Source organism: Sander lucioperca, chromosome 1, assembly GCF_008315115.2.
Source record: "Sander lucioperca isolate FBNREF2018 chromosome 1, SLUC_FBN_1.2, whole genome shotgun sequence".
Lineage (NCBI taxonomy): Eukaryota > Metazoa > Chordata > Actinopteri > Perciformes > Percidae > Sander > Sander lucioperca.
The window spans coordinates 28,912,458-28,940,370 of record NC_050173.1 but is presented as its reverse complement, the minus strand read 5'-3'; the positions used below and the strand labels follow the sequence as shown (position 1 = coordinate 28,940,370).

The following is a 27,913-nucleotide window of genomic DNA, read 5'->3' as shown; positions in this document are numbered from 1 at the left end:
AAACAATATTTAGGCAGTCTCACCTCCAATTCTTTATTTTAAGTATATCATTTACAGAAATATTGTGAATCCCCAAACTTACTGACAGGAGTTTGAATTGAGATTGTATCCCCTAAGCAGAACAGTAATAGGAATGCTTTTTATATCTTCAGAGAAAAAAAGTAAAACCAAACCGATCCGCAAAATCTTTAAGAGACAGTAAATAAGTTTATGACTTCAACTGTGAATTACAAAGGTAAATTCCAATTTTAACAGGCAAAAATACTTTTTTAATTTGGTTATGTTCTGCTGTAAAAGCTAGCAGCAGACACCTGAGGCAGCAACCGCTGCAATTCCCAGCTAAACAACTTCATTGTGATACCTGAACTGAAAGGAGAAAGAGGATATCCAGCTAATTTAACTTAAAAGGATTTCATGCGTTCTTCTACAAAAATGTACTGAGATGAAAAATGAACAAGGATTTATATATTTTTTCTTTCTGGGATTTGCGTTCTGGCAACACTGCACCAAAATAGGTTGTGGCTATGTAATACTAGTTGATGTATAATTAGTACAAAATTGTTTCAAAAGTGCTCATTTTAGTTCATGTTCTATACTCTTGACCAAATGAAACATGCTTAAATGATTGAAACTCCAAAATTATCAGTTTCTCCAACAGTATAAAAACAAATTAGAAAAACAAGCTACAAAGATTCTTTCATGAAAAAACGCATTCTCAAATCAACCTTTAACAAATTAATTCACTGGATTAAAAACACAAACATTTAACACAGTGTAGGACTGAAATAAATAGGAAAAATTGATTCACTATTTAGACAATGAGCTGAGCTTATGAGAGTTTCCACAGGTATGATTGTCCACGGTTATGTAGAGTGTGTATGGATCAGAAGTTTTCAGTTTCACAGTAAGAGTGCAAAGGAGTGGGTACGAGTAATCAGTCAGCCAGCTGGATGGAACAGGAGATGGATGTAAGGATATTACTGGAAGTGACTGATTCCTTCAAAATATGAATTACTACAATCCATAGGGGCGCACCAGGTTCCCTTCGTTGTGGCTTGGACCTAAGTAGAAGAGGCTCTTAAGACTGCTTGACCTTGTTCTTTTCCTGGTCATTAATGTGCTGTTCCTCTCGGCTGTCTTCTCTCTCCGGCCGGTCGTCACTCTGGCGGGCAATAAGCAGTCGGCAGGTGAGCAGAATACCAAAGACTAGAGCGTGGGCATACCGTTTCAGGGGGTCTCCTACTAGCTGGTGGAAGAACAGGACAGCTAGCATGACGAGCAGCAGCAAGAAGTTGGCCACATCCTTCGGCCTGCCAGGTACAAGGGTGAGCACCACACCGCAGCCCACCTCCAGAGAGCCAATGATCTTACGAAGCAGGACTGAGCTGATACCAATCTTTTTCAGGCCTGGCAATGCCTTGGCATAGCTCTTGTATGCCCTTTTCTGAAAGGATAAAGTACAAAGATCTATTTAAATATCTCTAACATTTAACTAATGTCATACAAACTCTCATGGGTGTCTTTGGGTGAGGCTATTTAAGGACTATGTAACATCACCATCCTCAAGTCAAGTGTTTATCATTCAAATGCTTTTATTTCATCACTATGCTTGCAAAATTGCTCTTTGACCTATTGCTTAATAGTCTGTTACCGTAAACAATTATTATAAGAAAAAATCTTGTGAGCATATTAGTCATTGCAGTTTGCATGGAGCCTAAATGCATGCCAGCTATCATCTTCCACACTGGTCATTTCAACATCAGCACCAGTAGGTGCATCTCACAGAATTTGCTGGAATCCGCCGCCATTGCTCTTCGTATTAAAGGAGAAGCATAGCAGCTACAACCTATTTAAGCTATAAAGAGCAAGCTATAAAATATAGAAATCTGCTGATTATCCTACATATATGTTTGCATCGTTCGGCTAAATTATAGCATATGTATTGATCTGTCATTCCTTATTGATCCCTGTTAAGCGTTTACTAGCTAATGTTAGACACATTTTCGGATTGTTTTGTATCCATACTGATTCATGGATGTTGCCCGTGTTAATACCAAAATATTCATAAAAGTTCATCTTAAAACATACAGGCGTAGCTGCAACTGCATTACTGTTACTACATGCAATAACGGTACAGCAGGTCTTAACATTTTAAATACAGGAATCAACTCTGGAAAATTAACTCATGTGAATGTTTCACAGGCAGAGGCAGTAACGTTAGTTATGAAGAGCAATTCGACATCGAAAGCTTTCATTTTCCGCATCTTTTATTATTTAGGTCAGCATCTCCACATTATTCGAGCCTGAGAGCCTTTCGCGTCTGCAGCCAACATAGAACAATGGCCTTTAACGTTAACGTTACCCCCACAGATGCGAGTTTATCGTTAAGCTTTAACTACTCACCATTTCACTGTATGCATCTTTGCTTAGTCTCGGAGTGAGTTTAATGGTCCCCATAAACACGAAAAATAAACCCAAAGCAAAAGAAAGGGCCACAATAGTAATTGTCCTTGGTGAGGCCATCTTTCGCTGCGTGTAGCAGGCGCTTTGGCGCTTCCCCCTGAACTGAATTGAAATGAAAGTCGGACGGTTTCCCGGTGAAGATGCACCATCAGGGGGATGGGCTTCTGGGTGAATGACAAAGATGGCGACGCGCAGGTCTTCTCTCTGCGCCGCATCCAGGAGCAGGGGAGAACTGTAAATGACAGGAGCTCACCCACAACTCAAAACACAGCTTTACACTTTTCATAGTTCATAGGCCAGTTTAGCTTAGCTATATAACTAGCTAGGCTACAATACATCGTCTTTCAATTTGAACTTGCAGAGTTAGCTAGCTAGCTAGCTAGGTCAGAAGATCATACATTGAGGTTGCCAAGCAACCAGCAAAAACTCTAGTCACTGCACCAACCAAAAAAAATAGTCCCGCAACTCGCCATACAACTACAAATTGACGTTTTTAAATTTGTATGGAACAAAAAAATTAGATACAACAATACATACAATGTAAACTAGAGAGGTGCAGATGGCAGGTGTATTGTGTTACTTCTGAAATGAGTTTCCCTATTTTCAGTTTTTGCTAAATTAAAGCTGTAATCTAAAAGATTAAAGATTTAAATTTTCTATTGGAGGACAACTTGGAGGAAGTGCTCCCATTGGTGGGGCACACTGCTTGAAATTGCCACCTCAAAGTTTGACTTTGACCTGGATGCAGCTGACCTTTAAGGCGCAACCATTGACATATATATAATGGACCAACAGATCCCGTTGCTGTGGACGGAGACCAGTGAAGGCCATTAGAAGCACTTTTCCGGTGATGGCTAATGTTACTGCACAGCCTCTAACTGAGAGAGACAACGTAAATGTGACGTGAGCAACCTGTCTGAAAGTTGTAAGTCTTCTGGTAGCTGTATAATATTAATGGACAGAGCATGTGTAACGTCACCCATTGGTTTGTGGAGATCTGCTATGAGTCTGTGAGTTTGCCGTTACGGGCGCAGCCATCCTGGTTGCGGATGTGACGATTTTAGATGAGAGGGAGAAGCCCTTACTCTCTACATTACATTACACACTTTCACTGGCAATCACATCATAGCCATGCCCTAAAACACCCCCTGCTTTATAATCAACGAGACCATAATTCCAAAAATGAACATCATTCTGTGTTGCAGAGGACTTAAAACTATAAGACCATAAACTCATTATGAAAATGTTTACTGAGGTAATAAATCAAGTGAGAAGTGGGTCATTTTCTCATAGACTTCTACAGAAACCGACCTCCTTTTGCAACTGCACGTGTCACCCTCTGCTGGAATTCATATAGAATACAGGTTTAAGGCACTTCCGCATTTGTAGCACTTCGCTGAACCCAAGGGGGTAAGCTTCTCCTCGGACCGCGAACCTCCTATGGCGCCATTTTGATGCTAACAAGCCATCACCTCCCGTTAGCATTCCATTGACTGCCATTCATTTTGGCACCACTTTGACAGTGAATAACTTTACATCTGAAGCGTTTAAAGACTCTATTTGTCCATTGTTTATTTCTAAAGAAACACGACAATGTATAAAAGGCTCCATTACCTTGTATCTCACTTTATGGCTCCGTAGCAAACGTTTTTGTCAAAATAGGCTAACGATTGTGTCATAACCACGCGACTTACTGTCGCATAGTAGAGGAATTACCGTATAGTACAGGAGAAGCGCACAGGCAGTTTCGTCTCACATTAGCTGTTTAAGTGTAATTACTAATGTTAACTAGCATTTTAGTTAGCAATAATTAGCCTGTGCCTATGTTATCTGCTTACATACACCTACGCTCTCCGTCTCTGCAAGATTGGGAATGATTGAGATTTCTCTTGGCACAGCTACCAGAAGACTTACAACTTTCAGACACGTTGCTCACGGCACATTTACGTTGTCTTTCTCAGTTGGAGGCTGCGCAGTAACGCTCAGCCATCACCGGAAAAGTGCTTCTAATATCCTTCACTGGTCTCCGTCCAGAGCAACGGGATCTGTTGGTCCATTCTATATATGTCAATGGCTGAACCGGATGCTTTTTCCATTAATATTATACAGTCTATGGTAGACACGGAAGAGCCAGCGTTATAGCTAGCATTTTATCTCAACTTTTTTTCCTCAACCTTTATTGTCATTTAGTTTAATTCACACTTTATTAATATCCAATATCCAACGCTGTCCAAACTGCTCCAAATTCCAAACCCCAAGTTCGTTGGGTACCCAGGAAACAAAATGTGAAGTAGATTGGATAAACAGTTAATGAGATATTTCAAAGACAGACACGCACGCACACACACACACACACACACACACACACACACACAAACATACAGAGATATCCCAATTTATTAGAGAGATTTTGAAGAGGGACACAGTGTCAAAATCTATTTTAAAACTTTTATTTTCCTTTTTTTTTACACACTATGTTGCATATTCCTAAATAAATTTGTTTTAAAAAATTATTATTACACAAGGGCCATGTGATGCTCTAACATAAATAAACTCTACGCATTGTACACCAAGTGGGATGACCGCAGGGCAAACCTAGCAGCTCATTTTTGCAACATGTTAAACTATAGATTCATGTAGGACTATTTAAATATTATTGTAGGAATTTTAGTGATACTTTACGTGGTAGAAATATCTTATATGGTGAAAAATAATGTCACAAATTCACCAGCGAATGGAGACACTTCAACAGAACTATTTGCCACGATGGATTTGCATGAAAAGCTCTTTATAATCAACAAACCACTTATGTTTATCTTTTGTAAATTTAACGATTGTGTAATTGCTTTTTGCATTTTGTCAAGGAGTATGTCAGTATAGAAGCTGCAGCGCTAAGACTCAAATCTGTTGTGCCATCTGGTAAGAGTTTATCCAGATATAGGAAACAAATTGTGGATTGTGGAAGAAGGACAAGATGACTAAAATGCTGCCATGGAGGAATGTCTTGTAATCACTACATTTTGGGGCTCAGATCTGACAGAATAATTATGAAATGACAAAAAGAGGGGGAACAACGGTTGTGTCTATAGATGGTAACCCAAGATTTGAGAAAGTCTCACGAGATGGTTGAGGTTAGGCATTGCTTCGATTGGTTAAGGATAAGATAGGTCGTCAGGCAGAAAGTCTCGACCATCTAGAGACCGGAAACAACAGAACCAAGCTTATTTGTGTATACATTCAGATAAACAATCTTGTTCTTCGTTTGTTGTCAGCGTTATATTTTTTTTCAAAGATTATTTTTTTGGGGGCATTTTTAGGCCTTCATTTCCACAGGACAGATGAAGACGTGAAAGGGGAGAGAGAGGGGGAATGACATGCAGCAAAAGGAGTCGAACCCGCAGCTGCTGCGTCGAGGAGTAAACCTCTATATATGTGCGCCTGCTCTACCAACTGAGCTAACCCGGCCACGTCAGTGTTATATTTTTAAATCTTAATAACCTTTAGCACAAATACTTTGTTTTGTTGCTGCCGCTTCAGTGTAAACAGAATAGATATTCCATGCAAGTTGTGAGAAAATGTTTATTATTATTATTATCATCAACAATGTCCCATACTCTGCCCAGTGCTCTGTTAATGTCTTGACAATGTTCAAACCCCGTAAAAAAAAAAAAGACAGTTAAAAAATCATGTTTTCTTAACAATCAAAACTGCATAGATTTATACAAACAAAACCGCCTTTAACAATTTGGCCAGGTACACAATTTGGCCAGGTACACAATTTCATCTTTAACGTTTTAAAATGTTTACATTGTTATTTATATATTTTTCTGTAATGTTTTTATTTTTTATTACTAATGTTTCTATCATTACATGATTATGCAGACAAATTAGAATGTGCAGTTTTACTCCAAAGGTTCAAGGATCAGGTCTGAAGTTTATAGAAAGCGATGAAGACATATAACAGAATCTCTGTGTCTGTCTTTGAAGTGATGAAGTGTGACTGTGTCTGACTGCCGTGGACCACATCCTCACACTCAGGATGCAGATGCACTCTCACTGTCCCTGATTCTGATGTTCCTTCAGAGCCAGTATTGCTTTTCGGTAAAGATCTATCAGGAGACAGGGTCATCTTTTTAAAATTAAAGCCGTGATTTCATTTCAGAGTCCAAAGTGTTATTGCATTCGATTTGGAGATGGAAGATGTGGATGAAGCTCACCAAAGGTTGCAGACAGGTCCACAGGTTGAGAGTAAGCTCCAGACATCTCCTCTGTGTTGATCTTGTTCTTCCTTTTCACTTTGACAACTTTCTTCTTCTTCCTTCTTTCCCCTTTAGCTAGATACAAGATAAAATAAATGTTAGATTTCCATTCTTAAACAGCTAATAACCAAACCATATTGGCCATCAATAACTGATTTCGACCTTTAAGCGGCTTCTCATCATTGTCTGGTGATGCTGGCACGTCCAGAGTCTCTTCTTTCACTTTTGTTTTACGTTTTGGTTTGCCTTTTTTCGGGGGGATCAGGGCACTGCTGGCTTTCTCTCTGTGGCCAGAGTTTTCATGCTCTCCTTCGTTACCGTCACCCTCCTCTTCCTCCTCCTGTTCATTTGCTTCTACTTGATCCTTTTCACCTTCCTGGACCTTAACCGGCCTCTTCTTCTTTGTCTTCTTTTTCAGACTGGTTTCCTGTAAATAAAAGAGTTCAAATCACATTATTATAGAGGACTTCACAATCATGACAAACAAAATACAAAAATATGGTTTGGCAAAATATATTCATATTTCAATTGAAATGCAGTCCAGTTCTTCGTCACTGCAAACTACAGCCTCAATGATAAACATGTAGTTAAATGAATACCTCTCTGATGGTGTCAATCAAAAGTGAACATTATTATCTTTTGTAAAGGTAGAATTTATTAGGGGTGCGCGATTCAGAAAATGTCACGATTCGATATCGATTTTTAGGCTCAATATTCAATTCAAAATCGATTTTAGATTCAAAAACGATTCTCGATTAAAAAAATGATTCATAGTATGTAAATGTAGCTACTTTTCCCATGTGATTGCAGTAGACATAGAATAAAAAATAAATAAAAATATGAATCAATTTTGAATCGGTAGAGCTTGAATCGCGATACGAATGTAAATCGATTTTTTTTGCATACCCCTAGAATTTATGGCTGAGCTGTTGATTGCATTAGATTTTACAGGTGTACCCAGTAAAGTGGCCACTGAGTGTAAAAGGATGCAAATTATTTTCCTGACCTTTTGCAGCATGTTTTGAATGGGTTGCATCTTTCCTTCACCCTTTGTATTTTTCTCCTTTTGAACCTGGCGAAGATCTGGCTTGCTGGATCGCATTCTGAGGTGAGAGAACATTTGAAAGGTCAACATGTAAGCATTATATCATTCTTAGGTTTATCTTGATCTGTACAATATGTATAATGTTGAACCTCCTCCTACCGTTCCCCCTTGGGTTTTCTGCGAACTTTCTCTGTTTTCCAGGTCTTTTCCCTCTCTCTTGGTTCCAGAGGCCTCTTGCTGTCCTGGGCTACACGAGTACACAGCTCGGGGTAATCCAGATAAACGGCACGCAGCAACCAGCGAAGGCCTCGTAGAGTCTTCCTGTCCGACCAGCGTCGCAGGTCCATTAAGGCTGAACAAGGCTCCTGGGAGGGAAAGGAAATATCCATAGTGTCAATTCCAACAAGAGATTTGTGTTTGTTCCGATTGCATTAGTGAACTTTGACACTTACAATATGGCACAGAGAGCGGCTCTGGTTGACCAGCTCCTCCAGGGACAGAATCTCAATCAGCTCACTTCCCAGCAAAGCATTCATTTTGTCCTGTTTGTTAGCCAACCTAAGAAGAAAAGGTTTCAGCACTAAATCACTCACCTTTTAGCTTCACAGTTACCCAGTGATTAGTTATTTCAGTGTTTTCCCTCATCAGCCACCAGAGGGCACTGTTTAATAATAATAATAAAAACTATTCATGACACAAATGGAAGGTCCATAGCACATTAAAAATGACAATATTTACAAACATATAGCAATAAATATACAGTACAATTCATATAAATTAATAAAAGATCAACAACCTTCACCTGTAATATACAAACAGGAGTGCCAATGTCTCCACAGTCTAGATGCATACCTGACAGAGCTAAAATCAATGTGGGCTAAAGCTTGTATAATTCTGTTTTCTGAGACAGACATTCTACGCATGTATCGATAAATAAGGTTTCTTATTAACGCAGAACAGGTAGGCACACCAACACTGCACATGCTGTTTGATTGATGTATGTATGGTATAATTACACTAGTAGGGGTTTTCCTGCCACTCTCGGTTGCTTCAGCTGGTCAGCAAGAACTTCCTTGACCTCCTTTATCCTTTGCCTGTCACTAGAGTCCACCACAAAGATGATCCCATGGGCATCTCCACAGAGCTCCCTCCAGACTCCTCTCGACTCTGCTGAGCCCCCCACATCCAACAAGGTGACCAGGTAGTTCTCCACTCTCAACTCATGTCGTACGCAGCCATTGGTGGGTCCTGCTTCCACACCACTGGGGACTAAAAAAAGGACAGGAAGTAAAACAGAGGTAGATAATTTGTCGTATTTCAGCTTTAAGCACTTTTAGTTGAATTTGCAATTAAAACTGTCACTGTTGAATTACCTCTTAACATTCCTCTGATGGAGGATGTTTTTCCTGCTTTGTCAAGACCAACCACCAGAATGGTCACTTTCCTGCAAAGAAGTATGCACAGCATATAGCTTTATTTGACTTGATTAAAGCAGTAACCAGAGTAATCATCGTCAGGTGGCATCAATGAACTGTGCATGACATACACATTCATATTATGAATATATTGTGAATATATTATTTCCAATGAAAACATTTTTTTTTTTTTTTCAAACCAGTTCCGATGAGCCCAGCAACACTGGGATTTTATTTGATTGAATATGGTGAATCTATGAGGTTTAACTTTGTGATTAGGCGGATTGAACCTGTGTTTTCTATTTTTTGGAAGATAGAAGCTTTGCCAAATGCGTCACATGCATCACTGGTCACATTTTCTGAGGTTTATTATACATTTAATTTTTCAAGAAATGTTTTATTTGTTACCTGATTGGCTCCTGTATTTTGGAGAACCAGGTGCAGCAGTTGCTCATCAGGTTGAACATGTTTCCTTGAGGTGAGCAAGGTGAGCACAGTGGCCACCATCTTCTCTGGAACTGGCATCTACAAACAGATGGTCAACCTTAGTATAACTCACACACACTCAAACACACACACACACACACACACACACACACACACAGACACACACACAACACCCAGGGCCAACACAAAGATACTTTGTGTATCCTGTGGATTTAGGAGACTTTTACAGATGGTCAGACAGCCAGGCAATGCTTTGACTGCCAAATGTCTCTCTCTACCTCCCCAGAATCTTACGCTGTATTAGCATCTCTTAGCTCACTTTCATTTCAAACTTTTTTTCTTTAGTTTCTTGGATCAATAATCAATGATGATGTGTGAGCCCTGCAAAAGCTTTCTGCCGTGTGTAGGAAACTATGAGTGGTCTTGTCAAGTCTTGTAATACACACACAGCAGCAGGTGTGCCTGAGGATGTCGCTAAGGAAGTGCTAAAAGAACACTGCAGATCTTCCTTTGTCCAGTGCCTCTGTTTAGGTTCCATAATCTGCTAAAGCCAGTTTAGAACAGCCTGCTTTTACAGTGTTGTTAACAAGCTGACCCATAATTGGTTTGGCTGTAAAAGACAGTGAGGATGTTTTCCATGTTTTACGCAGGTATCTGAAATCGCTGCATTTTATCAATCAATCAATCAATCAAACTTTATTTATATAGCACTTTACAGCAACCAGCAGGTATCCAAAGTGCTTAACATCGAAACCAAGAATAAAAACACATATCATACAATATAAAGAAAGAACATGTAAAATCAGAAATAGTTACAGAGAAACAGAAGAACGAAATCGTCACACCACTGCTACGTATTAAAAGCCTGACTAAACAGATGCGTTTTAAGTTTGGACCTAAAAAGAGCTACATCTGTAATAGTGCGGATATATTTTAGACATTTATAGCAAGTTTACTATAAAAGTGTCAATTCAAAGAAACCATCCGTCCACAGTACTAAACGTGCATGTTGTGGGCTGTGTCAATGTAAAAGATGTATGTTTGCTTTGTGGAGTTTAAAAAAAAAAAAAACATTAAATGTGTGTGCGCAATACAAAAGTTTTATCATTTTAGTAGTTTAGTTTACTGAGATGTTTTTCCGGTCCGTACTTTGTAAATAGATAGATGTTGATTTTAGTGATATCAAAACGCAAAAATAAAATGAGAAACTGGAATATTAAACACAATAGTACCCAGTAAAGTGCCATAAAAATTTCAATGAGCAGTAATAATAGCCATGAAAAACCTGTTGATGTAAACAATAAACCCACAGTAAACCTATAGTAGATTACTTTGTGTTTATCACTAATAGAAATACTCGATATTTTTCTTACTATATCTGTAATAACTTAAATAACTAAAAAAACACGATGCATAACAGTGCACCAGTTTAAATTCATACAGACAATGAATGGTCAGTGCACATGAGTGGTAAAATGCATTGAATCATCAGATTAAAACAAAGCATTTCAAACTCAGTGGACACTAAATGATCAGTGCCTGATACCACTGACTGACTAAATCACATGTAATAGGTGCAACATTTGCAAAGTTTGATAAGATAGGAGACATTTAAAGAATACTTACAGAAGTAAGTCTATGTCCATGCATTTGCTTGGGTGCTCCTCTCTACTAACATCTTGTTCCCACCAGCTACAAAACTAATCAGGCTCACAGTAAGCCTTTAGTCACCCCATGCAGGAGGTACAACCTGGGAAATGTTGTGATGGTATTTCAACCAACCCCAGAGCCCTCTAAACCAACTGCTAATCCCATTGGATGCCGTGGTTCTTCTTAAGGTAAACTAAACGAAGGTGCATATATCCGTCCAGGAGAATGAAATGTGTCTTGTGGTGTGATCTGTGACGTGCTGTGATCTCCTGAAAGCCTGAAAGTGATTGCATGCACTTTAGTCACTCTGGGACATAATGACATCATAACTATGGTAATTGTTAGGTGGTGTCCCACTACCATGTACGTGTGACAAGCTTACAGGTATAATTGGAACCAAAGCAATTTTTTCTTGTGAGGTACATCAGGTTGATCAGATTAGATGTGGAGTGGTGATAACTTCACACATAATACGGATTGGAGCTAACTAACATGTTACTGTGTTTATATATTTATTGGTGGGTGTGTACTGTGCTATTATGTTTAATACATATTATGTCGTGGATATGAATGTTTAAAGATAAAGCTATTCTTATGGTGCATTTTTCTTTCTTGTTGATTAATGGGATACGTTCCTGTCAAATAAACTAAAAGGACATAAATAAATAAAATGCTATTCAGTGTGGATAATAAAGAGGAAAAACAAGATTATATTTCAGATGACAATGCATTTTACAAGGAAAGTCAAGTTTATTTATAATAGACCCATTTCATACACAAATAAAATTGAACTTATATCAATATATATATATCTGACTTTAAATATTACTTTTTAGGTGCAACAGTGGTTCACTAAAATGTACAGAGGATCAACACATTAAATAATGGTATTCAGACAATCATGAAGCAAGTCCAACACATTCTGTAATGCAGCATAAGCCACTAGATGGCCTCATATTCACATCATCTTTTTTTCACTGCTGCTGTGCACCTTGTAGTCTGCAAATAAAAGAATGGCTCTATTATAAAGTTCTTGACATGCTAAGATGAATTGCTGCAGTTAAATCTTAGTCTACTCAAAGCTGAGCATGCATGTTTTTGATTTGCAGCCTCTAAACACACCAATCCACAGCACTGATTATTTAATATCTTAATGTAATATAGGAAAATGTAAAGAAAATGGACAGTGGACTATGGAGAAGAGCTTCTGCTGATATAAAGAAAGTATAAATGTTAAGTGACAGCTTTCAGAGACCTGGAGCAATGGTTTGTTTGCAGGCCTCATCTCATTATGGCATTAAACCAACAACCAATCAGGTTCTGCCCTCCTCTGCTGAGTAGACTCATCCCAGACTCTGACCACAACCCTGCATCAGCTGACACTGACACTGACACACACACACACACACACGCACGCACGCACGCACACACACACACACACACACACACACACACACACACACACATACGTTTGTTTCACTATCTTTGTGGGGAACCGTCATTTACTTGCCCCTTACCCTACCACCATCACAACTAAATGCCTAACCTTAACCCTTACCCTAGCCCTAACCATAACCTAATTCTAACCCTAATCCTAAAACCAAGTCTTAACCCTCAAACAGCCCTTTAACCTTGTGGGGTCCAGCATTTTGGGCCCCACAAAGCTGTACAGACCCCACAAGTATACTGTATTCCCCGGTTTTTGGACCCCACGAATATAGTAAAACAAGCACACACACACACACACACACACACACACACACACACACACACACGGCAAAAACAGCAGCAGCTGAGGACCACACCCCATCTGCTCCTGTTCACATTGCAAACGTGCAAAGACCCTCAACTGCTGATATTGTAAGCTGTGTTACAGTTGGTCGGACTACACAGCTTCTGCTTACAGTAACATTAAAGCAATAGTTCAATATTTTGTGAGATATGCCTATTCACTTTCTTGCCTAAAGGTACAGTAGAATGGGAATATCAAAACAATGTTAGGTCTGATAAATGTGAAGCTACAGCCAGGAGACGGTTAGCTTAGTTTAGCATAAAGACTGGAAACATTTTGACAGGGCCAGGCTAACTTTTCCCCTGCTTCCAGTCTTTACGCTAAGCTAACTATTTCCTGGCTGTAGCTTCATGTTTACATACAGCCAGATTGGTATCTTTTAATCTAACTCTAGGCAAGAAAGTAAAGGCATATTTCCCAAAATGTTGAAGTATCCATTTAAAGATAGTTCAAGACAAAGACTCTTGTAAAGAATTTGAAACAGTGTCCCATTTCATTGACCTGATTAGTAAAACTGTGCCCATGCCTGGTGCTCAGTAATAAGGTTTCCATCTTCCACTTCCTCATGTCTCCACTGAGCACACAGCCTTTGCAGTCTGAAGACACTGAACCACACCACTGCTTCACCAAACACATGTATTATTAATGACAAGCCTTTGTAGGTTGTGGCAACAACTGATGAGATCTGATTAGACAGGGTGAGGTTGGTATGGTTTGGGGTGAGCTGTGTAGAAACTGTACCACAGTTCATAGTGAAATATACACAGAACAACGCATTGTGTTGTTTTCTAGTTGAAGGGAACTTGACATCAAAGTTACATCTACCATACTGGAAGTCAAAGTTATTTTTTTCCGTTAAATATGACGTGTAAAATATGACAATATGTGTTTATTTAAGGTGACAGTAAAAAAAAATAAGACAGGGTTTATTTTAGGTGACAGTAAAAAATAAGACAGGGTTTATATAGGTGACAGGTCATGCTGACATCTGCATGTGTGAAAGGGGACAGAGAATAGTTTGCAATGGAAATGTTAGGTATTTCACTAAAGATGGCGTCCTTCTAATGCACCTTCCAAACAGATAATCCTTGTTTGAATAAGTAGATCCAACTGGTTCTATGCTGGGTCACAAACTGGTATTGCTGTCTAATGTGCATGTAGCCTTAACAGATAGTAATATAATGAGGAATTATCTGTGTACAAAGTGAATGAGAAGAAGGAGTAATATTTTAATAGTTGATTCAGTGTGTGTGCTGCACCTGTTTGTGTAGCTGCTTCACTATGAGGCCTGCAGGTCACCATAACAAGGCCAAGTCCTCCCTGCTAGCGGCACCTAAAAATGGAAGCGCAGAGAAACTGATCCCTCTATACTTACTTACCCTCTACAGTGCATTCATTTGGAAAGGACAAATAGCGGATGTAATAAAACTACTGTTAAAGTTGGCTAAATACTATGCTATATACATATTTAGTAAAAGGAAATATAGGCTACATACATACTTAATAATAAATAAAAGGTGCACTTTTATATTATTCTATTTTATTATTAAGTATGTATGTAGCCTATATTTCCTTTTACTAAATATGTATATAGCATAGTATTTAGCCAACTTTAACATAGAAGTTGCCAGTGAAAAAGTTTTTTGTGTTCTCTTAATGCTATTAGGTGTCTGTATTTGTGCAAGTAGCCTATTTGTTTTTACATTGGTTTTTTTGTCGATTTATTTGCGTTTTCTTTTTCTTTTCTTTTTTAAAGAACTTCCTTGTCAGTTAAGTAAAATGTCCTTCTTATCTTCTCTAATACTTTGAAGGCAGCCGCCTATCATTTCCGGTATCGCCCCGTGTGTTTCTTGCTGACTTAACGCAGCTGTTGCATTGAGAGCGCATCAACAGACTGATAACACGAGGAGACACCCAGGCCTCCTACAGCCTGCAGTCGGACTCTACAGCCGAGGAAACCTGTGTGTTTAACATTAAAAAAAAACTTCAAGGTAGGCTACTGTTGGGACGATGATCAACGGGGCTGAATATGAGCGTCCTACATGACAAGGCTGAACTTTCCCGATCCTTCACACAGAATCACACTGACTGACGGTGCAACAACAGCGCTGATACCACTGCGGGCATTGAGGTGGCTCCTCTCTGGAGTGTTACGCCACGTACGACGATATACGAGACAATAACACAAAATCCTTGTGACGGGGTGCAGTGGAGCGGTGGCACTAGCCGAGTTGTGAAGTTATAAACACAATGTGAAACCAGCGATGATCAACTTGGTGGAAAGTTGGGAGAGGCGGCGCATCAAAGGAAGTATTAACAAAAAAGTGATGTTTTTGGAGCACGCTACGGCAAATTCACATTCGCATCAACGTCCTTTAGCGACGCCCAAATCGTGCCCCGCATACTAACCAAACTTATTAGAATGATGTGCGAAGTGGCCATGGAAGAGCAAGAGAGGGAGATCTCGGACATAGAACCGCAGGAGTGCTCCAAAGTGGCGGAGAATGGAGTCCTGCTGGTGGTCAATCACAGCCGGATCCAGCCTCCGTTCAGCGTCGTGCTGGCCACCGTGCTCTACTGCGCAGAGTTCGTCTCCGCCGCCGTGCTCTGCAGCATGTACCACAAGACCGACGACGACATCTGGATGGGCACCACCATCGCCTTCATGCTGCTGCCCGCCGTGATCATCCAGTTGGCGCTGACGTTCATCCACAGAGACCTGGGTCGGGACCGGCCCCTGGTTCTCTTCCTGCATCTGCTGATGCTCGGCCCTGTCATTCGGTAGGTGAGGTCACTAATGCCATTAGGTGGTGGTGGTAAGTTAAAGGACAATTCACTTCAAATCATGATACTTTGCATTAGAGCTGGGTAATATATCGATATTATATCAATATCGTGATATGAGACTACATATCGTCTTAGATTTTGGATATTGTAATATGGCATAGGTGTTGTCTTTTCCTGGTTTTAAAGGCTGCATCAATATCGTTGCGGTATCAATGTCGAGAAAAGTTTGGACATCTTCCTCCTATAAATACTCATTACGAATGCCCTTTACAGTTAGTTCTGCAAAGTTTAGTAGGCCTATATTAACTGAATAGTCAAACTATTTTGATAATCGATTAATCGTTTCAGTCGTTTTTGTAGCAGAAAACATTTGTTGGTTCCAGCTTCTCAAATGTGAGGATTTGATCCTTTTCTTTGACATGGATGAAATGGCACTTTTCCATTACATGGTACCAGCTCGACTCGCCTCGACTCTACTCGCCTTTTTTGGTTTTCCATTACGAAAAAAAGTACCTGGTACCTGCTAACAGGTACTTTTTTTAGTACCTCCTCAGCCGAGGTTCCAAGCGAGCTGAGGCAAGCCGAAAAGGTGACGTGAAAGCGACAGACGGGGGTGTCCTGAACAAACCCGCTATTTTTAAACAGTTTAGCCAGCTGTTTTTTTTGCTGCCTCCAGCTTCATTTGAAACAAAATGTGTCTTCTGGCAACAACAACACACCTTCGACGTTCTGTGTGTGTGTGTCGCGTTAGGTCACAGTAGTTTACTGCGGCGCCGCTTGTTTACAGTTCTGCGGAGGCTCCGGCAGAGCTTTCGCCGTAGCCTCACTACACACACACATGGCCGGCTCCACGCACACACCAGCGCACAAGTATAAACATCGGGCCACTTTTACATAGGCCACACAGGCTATGGCGCAAGCTCTGCGTGGAGCCTCCACAGAACTGTAAAACAAACTCAAGTGGCCTGATGTTTATACTTGTGCGCTGGTGTGTGCATCGATACGGCATAACGACCAGCCACGCTGAGGCGGTACTAAAATCTGCAATGGAAAACGGACGCACAGTGTGTCGAGGCGAGTCGAGCAGGTACCATGTAATGGAAAAACACCAATAGTAAACTGAATATCTTTGGCTTGGACTGTTGGTCCAACAAAACAAGACATGTTAAGACACAAACCAAATTAATTGAGAAAACTGGCAGATTAATCGATAAGGATCTTATTGTTGTAGTTTTAGTCAGCTATCCATCCTTACAAGACATGCAACTACCACTTTCCATTTGCAGTGTAGTACAGTTAATAGCATACAAATTGACAATTTCTGTTGAGTGCGTAGAAGCACTCCAAGGATCTTTGAGAGCCAACATGATTTATTGAGTTATCACCAGCCAAGAAAGCAACGCTAATATTTTTTTGCCCTTATGAATCTGTGTGTGTCATCATGGCAAAATGTGGTCCTGGAGACACTGTAGCGGAAACTACCACAGAGGTTCTGAGTACTTTGGCCAGGTTTATGTGTCGGTCTGCGGACAGATTTTGTCAACGCAATAGACTCACAACAAGATGCAGTCATGAAACGTTACAGGTGTATAGTTGAGATCAAAATTAACGCAGAGTTCAAAGGTGGGTTTGGTCTGAGCAAGGGCGTCGGAAGTAGGGAAGGGGCAATTCCCCCCCACACTTTACGCCCCTGGCCCGAATCAATGGATTATCATTATGATAACAATGCTGGTGATCCCATCGCAAGATTGTCTCTAAGATTGTTTAACAATGTAGGAAGCTGACTACAGCTCAATCACTTTATTGATTAATAGACTTCAAGTATTTTGATGATCACTGAATAGTTTCTATCCTTTTTCAAGCAAAAATATTGCAAAAAATGACACATTTTCTCTAATTCCAGTCTTGGAAATTAGAGGATTTGCAGGATTGTATTTGTCAACCGAGTATTTTGGGGTTTTGGACATTTGGTCGAACAAAACAAGATATTTGAAGACATCAACTTTGGCTCTTCAAAGTTGGGTTGGGCATTTTTTCTCCTTTTTTGACGTTTAATGACAATGAAAATAATTGAAGCCCTAAAGCTGACTGACTTATTAAATCGGTCAGTCAGCATCCATCTGTTGCAGTTCATCAACTAGATTTAATCAACCACAATAATTTGTTATGATAGATTGTTGCGGCATCCAGATTTTTGCACTGCATGAGAATCATAGATTTGGCACTCATGAACTGAATCCCACTCCAGATGGAAAGCCTTCCAGTATGAAGAACAGGAGGGACGACTGAACATAACAACCTCCCACATCGTCAAAAGTGTTGAATAGAGATAGGCCTTCAAATATCCAGAGCTTTTTCCTTCAGAGCTTCTTCTTATTGGATGTCTTCCTTGGTGGTGTTGTCACAGTTAAACCCTCTGCAGTCTGTCAAATGACTCTGCAGAGCTGGCGCGTGTAAAGGTGTTTCAAGCAGCCTAGTGGGGAGTAGCAACATGCTACACTGACATAAGCTTTGCAAATAAACTCAGACATATTTTAGTTACAATGATGGGGTTGTCTGTTTGTAAAGTGTCTATATGTCAGTGACGTTTTGAAATTGGCACTTCGCCAGCAAGCAGTACTTTGTGGGCAGTTGTGCGAAAGTTTCCTTGGTAACATAACACAAACTGGCTCTCTCTTTCGTCGGAAATGGCAGAGTTTCGTGATTGACCCTCCGGAAACCACACACCCCCTAGTGTTCTGGGGGTGAAATGTACCGCGATGCAAAGAAAAGCGTTCAACCCCGACGCAAAACTCTGAAAGGGTCACGACGCTGTAGTAGCGACGGCGTAGCTACGGCGTGGAGTTGCCGCAGAAGCATAAAACAGCCTTAACACATCATTCACATTTATTTTGTAAGACCTCATCTCAGGATAATGGCCCCCAAAGGCCTTCTGTGCTGCAGACCAGTCAGACCGCTGATCAAGCCTGGCTGGCTCATGAGGAGAGAGGGGTGGTAGATGTTGCTGGAAAGTCTTCTTAAAATAATTCATTCCTGGAAATCAAAGCAGTGGAAATGTCACATTTTAAAAGTTTAAAAAACATTTGTTTGCTGAAGGAGGTGTTCTGTTTCAGCCAGTTTACAGTTCACACTCCAGTTTCAGTTAGTCTCAGCTGAGAGACCTGTTTGGTGAACCGTGACTCATGCAAGATGTAGGCGGAGACTTCTTCGAAATGTAAATATACACTTGATATTCTCTTTTTTTCTTCTTCTCTGAACTTTGATATGTCAACAGTGAGCCAAGAGTTACCACTCTGAATTTACAGCACAATTAGAGTTAATTGAAGGTTTTTTTTTTTTTTTTTTTTTTTTTTTTACTGCGTTTTTTTTTTTACAGTGCAAGAAATTCAACCTTGTCTTCAGCTCTGTGCAGGTGTATGTGCCGTAGGAAGAATGCTTTGCAGGACAAAGTATTAAAATGGCGTGTAAATGACTTGATATGTGGCTCAGCTTTCAGTGCACCCTAAAATGTAACAAGTACAATATATTTCAAAACAGTTTGCAGAGATAAGAGAAAATATGTAGATAAAAAGCTTTATAAATAAACATCCACAAGAGCTACAGAAGAAACACAATTTCGCAATGCCGCTCAGAAGACAGGAAATTATCTTATCATCATTGCTGATCTTTTAACTCGAGCTTAGCCATTGTTTAATGTAGCGCATAAAACAGATCAAAGTTTTTTCTTTAGATGGCTGTACAGGCCAATACGTGATACACATAGTATAGATGCACATAGATGCAGTGTGGACAGGGGAAAGTGGAGGTTGTGAGTGGTAGAGGAGCACAGTGGAGTTCCATTTCATGGCGCACAGCTCCTTCCTGCACAGTTGTCTTCCAGCGACGTCCAAAGCGATCTGCTCCAGTTGCTTACTGGAATTTTGAACTTCTTTAGGCTGATCTTAATGTTGTCCTTAAAGTGTTTTTTTTTTTTTTTTTTTTTTTTTTTTTTTTGGGACCACCAGGGGCTTGCCGACCTTCCTTCAATTGGGAGTATAGGATCTGTTTGGGGAGACGAGTGTTTGACATGCGAATAACATGGCAGCACACGGCTTGCATACTACCTTATTTACCATTTTTGATAAAAGCCATTTGAGCCAAAAGTGCTTCACAAATCAGGACCATGTAACCGAGTATTAACTAGGAGACGTTTCGTGGCCGGGTTGGCTCAGTGGTAGAGCAGGCGCACGTATACTGAGAGGTTTATGCCTCGACGCAGAGGTCCGGGGTTCGAATCCGACCTGTGACAATTTCCTCCATGTCTTCCCCCTCTCACCTAGCTGTCCTGTCAAAAATTAAAGGTGGAAAAGCCCAAAAAATCTTAAAAATAAATAAAAACCAGGAGACATTTCTTTTAATGCAACAGCTCCATGCAGATTTGCAGTTTCCACAAATAACTAGTCAGGCACAGGTTTGTTATTATTATTATTATTATTATTATTAACACATTGGAGATAAAGCCACTCATGTCATTGCAGGAGATGGATAGACCACCTGCAGCTCCAGAGTCCATTTCAATCGGGAGTGAAAGTGATAGCGAGGCAACACAAAAAAGTTGTGTGGCCTGCCGCTTAGAAGTGTTGTTTGAAGAATATATTATGTCACATTTTGGTGTGAGAGCAACAGAGCTGGGGGATTCATTGATGACAAATGTGTGACTTTACGTCAGACTTTACTTACTTTCAGTAATTACATACTTTTATCTTGTTAGAATATCGCAATATGTTTAAAATTGCAATAATATCATATCGTGACATAAGTATCGTAATGATATTGTATCATGAGGCCTCTGGTGATTCCCACCCCTGCTACATAGGCACAGTGAAGCTGAGCTAAATGCTCACGTCAGCATGTTAACATGCTGATGTTTAGCGGATATAATGTTTACCAGGTTCATTATCTTAGTTAAGCATTTTAGCATGCTAACATTTTGCACACAAGGTACAGCTGAAGCTGATGGCGTTGTCATTAATTTCCGCAGGTATCTGCACATACACCAAATTATTGGACAAATTAATAATTTGACCTGTTGGTGGTGCTAGAGGGAAGTAAGTAAGTAAGGGGATCACCAAAGCCCAGAGGATTCATCCTCTGGAGGCCATCAACGTCTGTACAAAATGTTATGACAACCTATCCAGTAGTTGTTTGGATATTTCGGTCTGTACCGAGTTACCTGCCAGCCAGGCACTGCCACCCATAGCTGCTAGCATGGCTAAAAACTATCTAGGATTGTCCCATAGGAAAAAAAGTAAGCTGCTAAAAACCAAAAGTAGCTGTTCTCTGTTAGCTACACAAACGTGTTTATGATCCTGAATGCGTCTTTGCTCCGCCTAAGAATGCTTTGCTCATGTCAGTGATTTTTAGACCGCCATGACCATGAAACATTTACAATATCAAAGTGAGCCTGCATCTCTAATTTGAGCTTTATGAACGCTTTTTTTTTTGCAGTTATCATCTATTACCCTGAGCTGTGACGTCTCTGATGCTTCTAATGCGGCAGTGAAGCCCGAAAACAAATACTGGGATTGCCATTACACAACTTTTAATTTCAGTTTTATTTCAAGCTCTTATCATTCCACGCTGTGCTGCTGTAAACAAATCACCTCTGCTCCCTCTTGGCTCAGATGGGAGGTTTCCTGTGTGACTCAGGGATGGTGTAATCTGCTGATCTTGTGGCTGAACAGTCAAACGTACCATGTCTGCTATCATGAGCAAGTCACAATGATTACACATAACCGCATATAAACTTTTTTTAAGAGCCTTGTTTTAGTTGCTTTGGAATCTAACAGAAGATAATGAGACACACTGTCCACACAGTCAATATGGCAACTTTAAGGAGGGGGTTGGGTTATTTGCTGCTTGTCGTCTTGACTTGTCTTGACTTGTCTCCTTATGATCCTGCTCCTCAAGCAGGGACAGAAACTAGTCCTACTACTCTTAACTTTGACCAGTCTCAGCATGTAGAGCTTTTGGTTTTGTGTCTGTGTTTCACCGTCTCTCCGCAGTCTGATGTGGCTGTGTTAGTGTGAACGCGTCAAGCCTGATGAGGTAATCCCAAGTGACCAAAACAAGAGGATCTTGCTAAAGTTGAAAGACGTTCTACATTTCCTGAATGCTCTGCCACCCTTATGTCAGAAAACATCAGTATTTCAGTTGCCACAGGAGTCGTTTGACTTCTTTTTAAAGCCAGTTCCTCTTCATTTGAGTGGTATTTGTCACACCATAATGCTGTATTCACATGTTGAGGGAACATATTGCATGGTTAGACTGCAAATACAGAGCAGTAGCCTGTGTGTTTCCTTTTTAATAAATCCATAAGTTGCTGCCTCGGAAGTCAGCATATTGATTCTCCTGGCTAATGCATTCATCAGGCCTGCTGTTTCTTTTTCCCCTCCCTTAGTGAAATTTAGTCTGCCTCTCAATCTGCCTCTGAATCCTAAGTGCATTCTGGCTGGAGTTCAGTACCCTCACATTGCATCCTCAGCCCCACTTTGCTGCCAGATTTACAGGGAAAGGATGTCAGTAAATCAGGTGTTTGGGCCTTCGCTGTTTCTCGATCGTAGACCTTGTACCCTAAAGCAGAAGTGTGTGTGTGTGTGTGTGTGTGTGTGTGTGTGTGTGTGTGTGTGTGTGTGTGTGTGAGAGAGAGCGTGCTTCCAGATAACGACATGATTTCCCCATGCAAGCCTCTAACGTTTGGGATCAAACACAGTTCAGGGACGAGTGTGGAAGCTTGGCACTGTGCCACATTTGCACTGTAAGTAAAGAGTACAGTTTCCCCACTAGCAGCAGCTGAAGCAACAGTCGCTGGAAATGTCAGACTGCTGATTCTGTAGTGTTCCGGACAGCACATAGTTGAACCATGAAGAAATAGATTTGTGTGGGATTAAAGTCTCATATCCAAAGTTGGACATTTTGGAGCAAAAGATAACATTCCAGAGGGTGAGGTTTGTGTGTTGAATGTAGCTGTGCTGCACTGTGAGTTCCAGGTCATTTTACAAGTGTTACTTAGGGATTATAATGCTGACATTGTGTTGTTGGCAGGTGGAAACCTTGACACTACTGTTTAGGTAGTGTCCTTGTTGCAGCTTGAACATTTGGTTTTTAATTTGTTTTTTTTATAATGTTTGTCCTTTGGGCCTCCAAAAACCAGTCTGGAAGTAAAACTGTAATATATATATTTTAATTGTAGAAAAAATTACATTTGATAGAAATCTATTTGTTTGTGGAAGATTCAAATACTTTCTTTAAAGTTTGCAGTCTGCACAGAAACCTCTCGCAGTGGAAAAACATGTGGCACCTGAGGCTGAACACAGAAAGTCTTTACCTTGTAAACGTTAAGAGAACCACACCCAGAGATTTTCAGTTGATCCATTCAGGAACTCTGGTAACTGTTTTCTTTCTTCTGCCTGCCCTCTGGTGGTTTCTCAGTGATGTGCTTGTAGTTGTTTAGCTGTGATTTACAAAGATAGGTGTATTTATGATGGATCCCTAACATGAGATAACACGTCTAAGATCAGTGTTATGTGTATATCTTATTTTAAATTCCTGTTAATAACCTCTGATACTTTTCTTTATTCTACTCATGTTTTTGCTTAATAGCTTTTATTGCCCTTACTTATTCACACTATGATAATTAAATGTGGATGTTAAAACACAAGACATAATGTCCCATTGTGGTAACTTAAACATAACATCGCACTGCCCTCTGTTGGTGTGAAAATATTACTCCACTCTCAGTCACTTTCATTTCGTCCTCAGGTGTTTCGAGGCTCTGGTGGTTTATTTCAAGGCGGGTAAAAAGGAGGAGCCTTACGTCACCATCTCCAGGAAGATCAGTCTGAAGAAGGGACAGGGGATGCCCATGGAGTGGGAAATCGGCCAATCGGAGCGCAACCTGGCCACCCACAGAAACGCCTTCAAACGCACCGCGGTCATCCAGGCTTTTCTAGGCTCTGCGCCTCAACTGACGCTCCAGCTGTATGCCACCATCCAGGAGAAATACATCCTCCCTGCAAGATGTAAGAACGGCGGGGTCATGCTACTGTTCCACTATATGATTATCTTAAAAATCACTACAGTGTTGCACTCTGATTTTTATTCTTGGCAAGGTTGAAATACCTCTTAAAATGATGACATGATTTGAGTTTGGCAACTCTTTTAAGACGATGACTCATCACCTTAAATTACAATATTGTACACATAAAATTAAATGTCACTGCCAGTGTTAATGTATGTAAATGCAGTCAAGTAAGGGTGAATATTTTAAATAACCTCATTTAACCTAGTAAGCTCTTTCTTTTCCTTATTTCTCTCCACAGTTTTTAAGAAGCCAGTGTATAAGGAAATGGTTTTGTTTATTAAAGATATTGGATAAAAAAAGCTGAAGATTTGTGCAAACTGAAACACTAGTAAAAGTCAGTGGATGTTGTGTTAAAGCTGTATTATACTATTATACAGTATAGATACAGCAGTGCTTAGAGCGAAGTGCTAATGTTAAGCAGGTATAATGTTTGCCATATTCGCAATCATATTTTAGCATGTTAGCATGCTAGCATTTGCTAAATAGCATTAAACACAGTACAGCTGAGGCTGATGGGAGTGTCATTAGTTTTGCAGGTATTTGGTGTAATAATAGGCTCGTTCGAGATGAACTGCGCCTCGCCTGTAAAGTGGACGAGAGCAGGCGGCAGCAGCAGGAGGCGGTGACAAAAAGCTGCGGTAAAGTCGGACAGTTTCCAGCCGTTTCCAGCAGTCTTCATGCTGAACAGGAAGTCACAGAAACACTCACATCCTGTTAGGTCCGATTCCGATTTAATAAAGGGTTATCAGACCCATATATCAGCTTGTACACATTCTCCAGTTGTATTTATTAAGACAGAGTAGCTGTCAAAAATGCTCTATATGCAACCTGTTGCTGATGTCAATAAACAGACTGTAGATGATCCATAATCAGAACGGATTTAGTCTCTTGATTTCTAAACGTCACTATCAGCCACACGTGTTCTGTACAGAATAAGCCTTTAAATCAGACAAATGGCAATTAAAATCCCTCAGATTCAAAAACAATAAAAAGTTTATATAAAAGTCATTATGTTGAGTCGATTCTGAACCAATCAGCTGTTAGATCAGCTGAGAGCCAGGCGTTTCCCAGCATGCCCTGGGTCTTGCGGTCGGTGAAAAGCAACTGCGCTGCATGCGTCTCAAACCTGCAGCCATCTTGATCTCGTGAGGTCATCGTTGCCCACGTGTGTATGACGTCAGAGCAAGTCGGGATCAAGTCGGACACAAATCTAACCGGCATGCAACGGGCGGCGATCGCCGGTGATCGATTCTGCGCAGACCTGGCTCACCTCAAAGGGGCCTATTAAGTATTGGACAATTCAAAATGTCACCTGATGATGGCACTAGAGGAAAAATGAAGGGATCATCAAATTCATCCTTAGAGGGACATCAATGTCTGTATGACATTTGAAGGCAATACTTCACGTAGTTGTAGAATTAATTCAGTCTGGACCAAAGTGTTGGACCGAGCAAGTAGTGTGTGTACCATACGAGACTGAGAGAGATTGAAAACACATGTTTTTTTGCATTCCCTATTTCATACAGAGGTTTTACATTAGATTTATTTTTTCAGGAATATGACTTTCATTCTATATTAGACTTTCTGTAAGGGAATACATTGGAGTATATATTGAATCATGATGACTTTACGTTGATAATAGAGCCCGACCGAAAATCCAACAGATTTCCCTAACATTAGTTATTTGTAGTTATTTATAAGTCCTCACTAAAATAATATGATAATAGGTGTTTAAAAATAAACTTGTTTGTTTTATTGTCACAACAGAACAGAGGAACATCAAATATATATGAAAGTTCTGATAAATAAAATGTATAAAAATACAAACATAAAATATGAAACTTAAAAAGAAAATGTGTTGAGAGTGCCCTCTGGTGGACAAACTGTGCAACGCCAACACTCATAACGTGGTTGAAGAGTTTCATCCGTTTTAATTTCTATATATACATCCCTCTCTCTCTCTCTCTGTCTGTCTGTCTGTCTCTAGTTGATAATATGAGAAGTTCTCTGTGCTTGAGACCGTGAAAGAAGATAGATTTTGCAGAGATGTGAGCGCTGTTGATTTAAGTGTAACAGATGACTTGTGCTTGTTTTCACAGTGGCTCTGATGATCATCACCCTGATCTCCATCACGTACGGGGCTCTTGTGTGCAGCGTTCTGGCCATCCAGATCAGATACGACGACTACAAGGTGCGCTTGCGCCCTTTTGCCTACGTGTCCATGATCGTGTGGAGAGGGCTGGAGATTGCCGCCCGGATCACCGCTCTGGTCCTCTTCAGCACAGCGCTCACACACTGGGTGATCCTCGTCGGCATGTGTAACCTGCTCTTCTTCTTCTTCCTCCCCTGGGTTGAGTTTTGGGCCAGGAAAGGCTCGCTGACTCAGGACGTGGAGAAAAACTTCTCTAAGCTCGGCACCACAGTGGTGCTGTGCATGTTTACGTTGCTCTACGCCTGCATTAACATCTTCTGCTGGTCGGCGGTGCAGCTGGACCTCTCGCATCGAGAGCTCATCGAGAGGAAGCAGCGCTGGGGCCGCCTGGCCATGTACTACAGCGGCCGCTTTGTTGAGAACTTCCTCCTCATCACGCTCTGGTACTTCTTCAAGTCGGACTTCTACGAGTACGTGTGTGCGCCGCTGCTGGCCGTCCAGCTGCTGATCTGCTACAGCTTGGCCGTGCTCTTCATGCTGCTCTTCTACCAGTTCTGCCACCCATGCAGACGCCTCTTCAAGTACAACGTGCACGACTGCCTGCACTGCATCTGCTGCCGTACACGACGAAGGGAAGCGAGAGGTCGACGAGGGAAGCTGCCGCCCTCGTATTCCACCGCTGCCACCATGGTGCTGGTGCAGGAGGAGCCACTGGAGCTGCTGGACCCCCGAAACTCCCAACCCCTGGACCTCACCAGTCAGCTGGGAGAGCGGGAGACGGCTATTGTTGAAGACATGATGGAAGCAGCCTGAGAAGGGCTTTGTGGGGAATTAAAGTTCTCTAATGCAAAAAAATGCATCTCAGCTGGCACTGCAGGCTGCACCACTGAACGAGACCTCAAGTATTTTAACACAAAAACCAGAATGATTTGTGTTTTTGAGTTAGCGTGGGTGATGTGTTGGAGAACAAACTTTTATCTCTTTAGTGCACAAAACTTATGCTAACTACTAATTCATGCATGCGAGAGGGATTCAGGTTAACTCCTGATGTCTTTATCGAGGGTGATTACGATCACTTGGGCTACAGCGAGGCCCCAGCACACCAAAGAATGTAGCATGTCGAGATATGCAGCGATGCACAAAGGCTGCGTTGAGTGAGCAGCATTGGGTCATGTACAGGCCTGAGCCAGGTGTGCGGGAAATGTGCCAAGTGTGTCCGAAAGCCTGAGCAGGACATCCCCAGTTACTTCCTCTCAGGGTTGAACGCCCCCACGTTTGCATCTGCACTAAACAGACACAACAAAAAACAACAACAGGGTGGCAAGTAAAGGTCAAAAGAATTCATCTTCCTCATATCCAGCTACATACGTCATGCTATCATGAATGCTTTGTGTTCACTGTTCAGTCTGGTTTCCTGGAAAAACAGGTTTTAGTTTAACAAAAATACACAAAATATGTCGAATGATGAAAATATTCTGTTGAAAAAGACTTTATGGAATATCAGATGTGTGTCTTTTAAAATAAAGCTTGCAGGTGATGATGATGCATTAACCAGACTTACACTTTATCAATGTGCTTTCACAGTTTGCTCATTTTTTATGATTTGTCTGGTCTGTTCGTTCAGTGCCTTGTTTTACTTGAAACTTGAATAAAATAATCTAACGTCGACACATTCATTCTTGCCTTAGTTTTTGACTTCATTCATGACTACTTACTCCTTGTCACACACACCAGGAACTTTATTTGTCCAATAAAACTAATTGCTTCACCGTCCAGCAAAG

At 40.8% G+C, this 27,913-nt stretch overlaps 3 protein-coding genes and 1 long non-coding RNA gene across 5 annotated transcripts; 2 read left to right on the top strand and 2 right to left on the bottom strand.

Annotated features, from left to right (window-relative positions):
* Window positions 1-8: 8 nt before the first annotated feature.
* Window positions 9-2,976, bottom strand: tmem35 (transmembrane protein 35). The gene is made up of 3 exons (XM_036001725.1): window positions 2,784-2,976; window positions 2,404-2,733; window positions 9-1,444 (listed from the first exon to the last, which is right to left on the bottom strand). The coding sequence occupies exons 2-3, from the start codon at window positions 2,521-2,523 to the stop codon at window positions 1,079-1,081; spliced, it is 486 nt and encodes a 161-aa protein (XP_035857618.1). The 5' UTR covers window positions 2,524-2,733; window positions 2,784-2,976; the 3' UTR covers window positions 9-1,078.
* A 3,193-nt stretch (window positions 2,977-6,169) lies between these two features.
* arl13a (ADP-ribosylation factor-like 13A) lies at window positions 6,170-11,464 on the bottom strand. Of its 2 annotated transcripts, XM_031303326.2 has the most exons (10): window positions 11,256-11,464; window positions 9,591-9,707; window positions 9,141-9,211; window positions 8,784-9,036; window positions 8,220-8,325; window positions 7,927-8,132; window positions 7,729-7,825; window positions 6,885-7,149; window positions 6,681-6,797; window positions 6,170-6,572 (listed from the first exon to the last, which is right to left on the bottom strand). In XM_031303326.2, the coding sequence occupies exons 1-10, from the start codon at window positions 11,273-11,275 to the stop codon at window positions 6,517-6,519; spliced, it is 1,308 nt and encodes a 435-aa protein (XP_031159186.1). In that variant the 5' UTR covers window positions 11,276-11,464; the 3' UTR covers window positions 6,170-6,516. The 2 variants fall into 2 exon arrangements, with proteins under 2 accessions (XP_031159186.1, XP_035857617.1); XM_036001724.1 differs by lacking the exons at window positions 9,591-9,707; window positions 11,256-11,464 and adding an exon at window positions 10,526-10,536 and having other exon boundaries at window positions 9,141-9,248.
* Window positions 11,465-14,892: 3,428 nt separating this feature from the next.
* On the top strand, window positions 14,893-27,808 carry xkrx (XK related X-linked). Its single transcript, XM_031303043.2, has 3 exons — window positions 14,893-15,852; window positions 23,659-23,918; window positions 26,080-27,808. The coding sequence occupies exons 1-3, from the start codon at window positions 15,494-15,496 to the stop codon at window positions 26,943-26,945; spliced, it is 1,485 nt and encodes a 494-aa protein (XP_031158903.1). The 5' UTR covers window positions 14,893-15,493; the 3' UTR covers window positions 26,946-27,808.
* Window positions 20,204-21,135, top strand: LOC116052384. Its single transcript, XR_004105586.2, has 2 exons — window positions 20,204-20,801; window positions 20,851-21,135. It is a non-coding gene; the product is annotated as an uncharacterized LOC116052384 (long non-coding RNA).
* Window positions 27,809-27,913: the final 105 nt, after the last annotated feature.

What these genes read in the sequence shown, in the direction of transcription:
- arl13a (XM_031303326.2), bottom strand. Translation starts at nt 11,275, where the DNA reads ATGGACATAGACTTACTTCT. An exon ending in CATCAGAGGAATGTTAAGAG is followed by an intron (nt 9,037 to 9,140) that starts GTAATTCAACAG and finishes TCCTTTTTTTAG; the next exon opens with TCCCCAGTGGTGTGGAAGCA. An exon ending in GCAGGAAAACCCCTACTAGT is followed by an intron (nt 8,326 to 8,783) that starts GTAATTATACCA and finishes TTTTCTTCTTAG; the next exon opens with GTTGGCTAACAAACAGGACA.
- xkrx (XM_031303043.2), top strand. Translation starts at nt 15,494, where the DNA reads ATGATGTGCGAAGTGGCCATGGAAGAGCAAGAGAGGGAGATCTCGGAC. An exon ending in ATGCTCGGCCCTGTCATTCG is followed by an intron (nt 15,853 to 23,658) that starts GTAGGTGAGGTC and finishes TTTCGTCCTCAG; the next exon opens with GTGTTTCGAGGCTCTGGTGG. An exon ending in ATACATCCTCCCTGCAAGAT is followed by an intron (nt 23,919 to 26,079) that starts GTAAGAACGGCG and finishes TTGTTTTCACAG; the next exon opens with TGGCTCTGATGATCATCACC.
- tmem35 (XM_036001725.1), bottom strand. Translation starts at nt 2,523, where the DNA reads ATGGCCTCACCAAGGACAATTACTATTGTGGCCCTTTCTTTTGCTTTG. An exon ending in AAGATGCATACAGTGAAATG is followed by an intron (nt 1,445 to 2,403) that starts GTGAGTAGTTAA and finishes TTATCCTTTCAG; the next exon opens with AAAAGGGCATACAAGAGCTA.